This window comes from Vombatus ursinus, unplaced genomic scaffold (assembly GCF_900497805.2).
Source record: "Vombatus ursinus unplaced genomic scaffold, bare-nosed wombat genome assembly UNPS02014818.1, whole genome shotgun sequence".
In the NCBI taxonomy this organism is placed as follows: domain Eukaryota; kingdom Metazoa; phylum Chordata; class Mammalia; order Diprotodontia; family Vombatidae; genus Vombatus; species Vombatus ursinus.
The window spans coordinates 22,297,594-22,301,343 of NW_020954596.1; the positions used below are offsets into that span (position 1 = coordinate 22,297,594).

General features: G+C 57.5%; 1 protein-coding gene across 2 annotated transcripts; it reads right to left on the reverse strand.

The window, feature by feature from the left end:
* Positions 1 to 485: 485 nt before the first annotated feature.
* On the reverse strand, positions 486 to 3,471 carry NKX3-2 (NK3 homeobox 2). 2 transcript variants are annotated; one of them, XM_027836040.1, is made up of 2 exons: positions 2,931 to 3,471; positions 486 to 1,058 (listed from the first exon to the last, which is right to left on the reverse strand). In XM_027836040.1, exons 1-2 carry the CDS (start codon positions 3,469 to 3,471, stop codon positions 565 to 567), a joined length of 1,035 nt encoding a protein of 344 aa, XP_027691841.1. In that variant the 3' UTR covers positions 486 to 564. The 2 variants fall into 2 exon arrangements, with proteins under 2 accessions (XP_027691841.1, XP_027691842.1); XM_027836041.1 differs by having other exon boundaries at positions 2,913 to 3,471.
* Between the last annotated feature and the right edge of the window lie 279 nt (positions 3,472 to 3,750).

Sequence of the window (3,750 nt, forward strand, 5' to 3'; positions counted from 1 at the left end):
GAACAGGGCCAGCTGCAGGGCCACAGGCTCAGGCGCCAGAGGAGGTGGGGGTTGGGAACAGGCACACAGACACCAAACCCAAATCAAAATAACCAAGACAGCAACGATCCTTTTCAATCCATCCTTCAGGCTGCCCTTGGTACGACTCCGGTGGGTTTTGGGTCTAATCGATCCCCTTCCCCCAACTCCATATCAATCCAATTAAAAAAATAGATAGGTATGTACAAATATTTCGGTAGCATGGATACCATGAACTTTTGGCCGAATGGACGAACTCTCGGCTTGTAAATGTCTGTGAAGGTAGGCAACTTGACAAATAGCAATTCCCCACTTTCCCCCACACCCTTATCCCGTCCCGCCCCCAATTAATCCCCTTACTTAATCCTTAATGAAAATCCTCATCCTTAATGAAAAGCCATCTCAGACCCAACAACAGCAATAATAACAAAAATAAAGAAATCATAATAAATAGCGTCCTTGATGTCCTTTTCCTCGGATGGGTCGGGGGACCGGTAGGTTTTTGTGGAAGCGTCTGGGGACCTGGCTCGGCGTTGTCGTAGTCCTTCACTGGGTGCCCGCTGCGGCCGTGCAGGTGGAGAGGGCCCAGCCCGGAAGGCAGTAGTAGGGGTAATAGTAGGAGGGCTGAAGGGAGAGCAGGGAGGGGGGCCTGAGCACCTCTCCCGGATGGTACTGTCTCTGATCGTCCCTCACTAGCACTTTGACCGCCACCTTCTTGGCAGCAGGAGCCGAAGCTAGCAGGTCTGCGGCCATCTGGCGGCGCTTGGTCTTGTAGCGGCGGTTCTGGAACCAGATTTTCACTTGAGTCTCGGTGAGTTTCAGAGAGGCTGCCAGGTCGGCTCTCTCCGGGCCAGACAGGTAGCGCTGATGATTGAAGCGGCGCTCCAGCTCGAAGACCTGTGCGTGAGAGAACGCGGCCCGGGAGCGCTTCTTCCGAGGCTTGGGCGCAGATTGCTCCTCTTCTCCCGGGCCCCCGCCACAAAGGAGTTTCTCGCACTTGCCTCCTCCGCCTCCGTCCTCCTCTGTCCTCGGGCTGCGATCTGCGAAGGCCAGGGGGAGAACAAAACGGAAAGCAAGGTCAGTTTCGAGGCCCCAAGAACAGCCGCAGGAGAAATAGCCGGGTCATTACTTGCAGCCTGGCATTGACCCAGGCTCTCCTGAGACCCTGGGAGGGCTGGGAGACCCTTCCTAGGGACAGGCCGACTAGTTCCGTGGCCCCTTTCCCCAGGGTCTGTCCCTAGCTGCTGAACTGGTGAAAGAACCACTCACTCGCCGCTTCACCAAAGGCGCGAAGCCGGATTACGGCACAAACGAACACGGTATCTCTCAGTCACTCTGGTGGCTTCTTGTTTCTAGTTCTGTCTGCTGTCTTTCTCTCTCTGACTCTTGTCTCTGTCAGTCCAATTTCCACCATCATTCCTCTCTCCTCTAATCTTTACTATCCTTTCCTTCTGTCTTCAGTCTGTCTCCTTCACCCCAACCCTGCGTGCGCGCGCGCGCGCACGCACGCACACACACACACACACAGAGTACCACATAAGTGTCTCCCTGTTTCCCATTAGCATCTGGTGGGTTGCTATCATCACAGTGTCATAGTGTCAAAGCTGGTGACGAGACTGGACTCGGAAGTCTATAGAGCTATCCACCCGGCAAACTTAAAGTGACAGAGAATGCTACGAGCAGTCAAAAGACGAGCTTTGCTTGTGGTTTCCCTCTACGCCTTTTGTGACTCCTGCCCCTTCGCCTCCTTTGGTCCCCCAGGTGGAAATAGGAGGGATGGGACAGGGAGCCAGGACCTTTCCCATTTTCCTTGGACTGTCTACTTTTTTTTTTTTTTGCTGGGGGTGGGGCGTGGGGAGGGTGGGGGGGGAAGACTTTGTCCATCGTTTTATCACTTCAATTCAGCTCTTTACTCTCAAATCCCAACCTTCAGGTGAAACAGAGGTCCTTCTGCACTGGGCCTTCAGCAACTTGGTCAGAAACCATTTTGCGTCCTGCTGTACACCAAGGCCTGCGGCCGCCCGCAGAAAGGGAAAAAACAGAATGGAATGGGGCGCTGGGTCTCTCCTTACAGATGAACAAGGCGTGAGAGGCAAACAGCTTTTCCTTGATTACTCTCAGCTCCGAGTCATCACTGACCCGGAAAAAAAGTTGAAATGTTGCACTGAAGGCTTTTAAACAAAGTTTCACCCTACAGGTCCTGGCTTCCTTTTCTGTCAGTGCCTCCTCTCTGGCCCTACCGTTTGCTGTGCTTAGCTCGGAAGCAAGGTTTTGAATCATTGGCTCAACCACTGCCATGGATCCGAGCTCCCCGGAGTCCGCACCCCGCGGTCTAGAAAGGCTTAAGCTCCCAAGAGGTCTTTGCTTTAATCTTTTGCTGCTCCCCAAACTTCTCACTCCCTTCATCTCTCCCCTTAAAGACGAATTTGGGGGCTTCGGAGGCCATGTTCTTTTTTAACATCCTGGACTCCCGAGGGCCGAGACCTGGGACAATTAGGAAGCTGGATCACTGAACTCTAGCCCGAGTGGGAAGGGAGGTGAATCGGGGCCCCTAGCTCACCAGGGCGCACGTGCTTGGAGCTGATGGGGAGGAGGGAACATGAGGAGGGGAGAGCTCCGAACAGACTCTGTCAGTTCTTTACAGGGATCCTCTTCCACTAGGGAAAGCGGGGAGGGGGTTCTAGCGCTGAGGTTACCCAGCGGGAACTTGCTTATTCCCCTAAATCTTGCCCCAGCTAATCCCCGGTGCCAAGCCCATGCGTGAAATTTCGTTCCTGGATTTCAGCTCCAGGATACAGAGAGTCCGTCCCCCCCACCCCCACCCCCACCCCCCCGCCCCGCTTCCCTCCACTCCCATCGCCCAAGCCCAGTTCGTCTTCCCTCCCATTGTCCACCAAGAAATTCAAGCAGACCTGAGACGCTGGCTGACATCTCGCTGTCACTCAGGCCTGGGGGCTCTTCTTCCAAGTCCTTGGCCTGAGCCTCTGGCCCGGGCTGCCCCCTGCAGGGAATCTCCTGGGCGCGCCCCGCTCCGCTGGCCATCCCGGGCAATCCTACAGCCTCGGCCGGGCAGCGCCGCTCCCCTTCGTTCTCTTCGCTCAGAGCCGAGTCCGAATCCCAGCCCCTCGGGCTCCCCGCTGTCCGTCCCGCAGCCACTGCTGCTGCTGCTGTTGCTGCCGCCGCCGCCGTTGCCGCTGCTGCCGCCATCGACCTAGGCCCAGCCGGGGAGGGCAGGAGCGTCTCCCCAGTTCCCCCCACAGTACCCGAGTCCATTTCTCCAAAAAGCCTCCAGCAACAGGCTGGAGCCGCCGCGACCGAGCCTGCAGGGGCCGCGGCTCCCCTGGCCGGGAGTGGGCGCCCTTCCAAGCACGGATGTCCTACCCTCTCCTCCTTCTTGTTAAGAATCGCCTGGATGGAGAAAGGCGTCAAGGTGTTGCCGCTGCGGACAGCCATCTGCCCCCCGAGGGGCTGCGGGCCAGGCCCGGGGCAGGGAGTAGCCCCTGCTCCGGAGGAGTCGGGGGATCCAAGACCGAAGAGAGAGGGAGAGAGCAAGCGAGCGAGTAGACGAGAAGAAAATGACCGATTTGACTGGAGGGCCCCCCAGCCTACTCCTCTGCACGATTCCCTCCCTGTCACCGAAACCACCGCCCCACACACCCCTGCTTCTCACTCTCCAAGGCCCCCCCACCCTCCACCCTCCCCGGCCCGACCCACCCTCCAGCCCCCCACCCC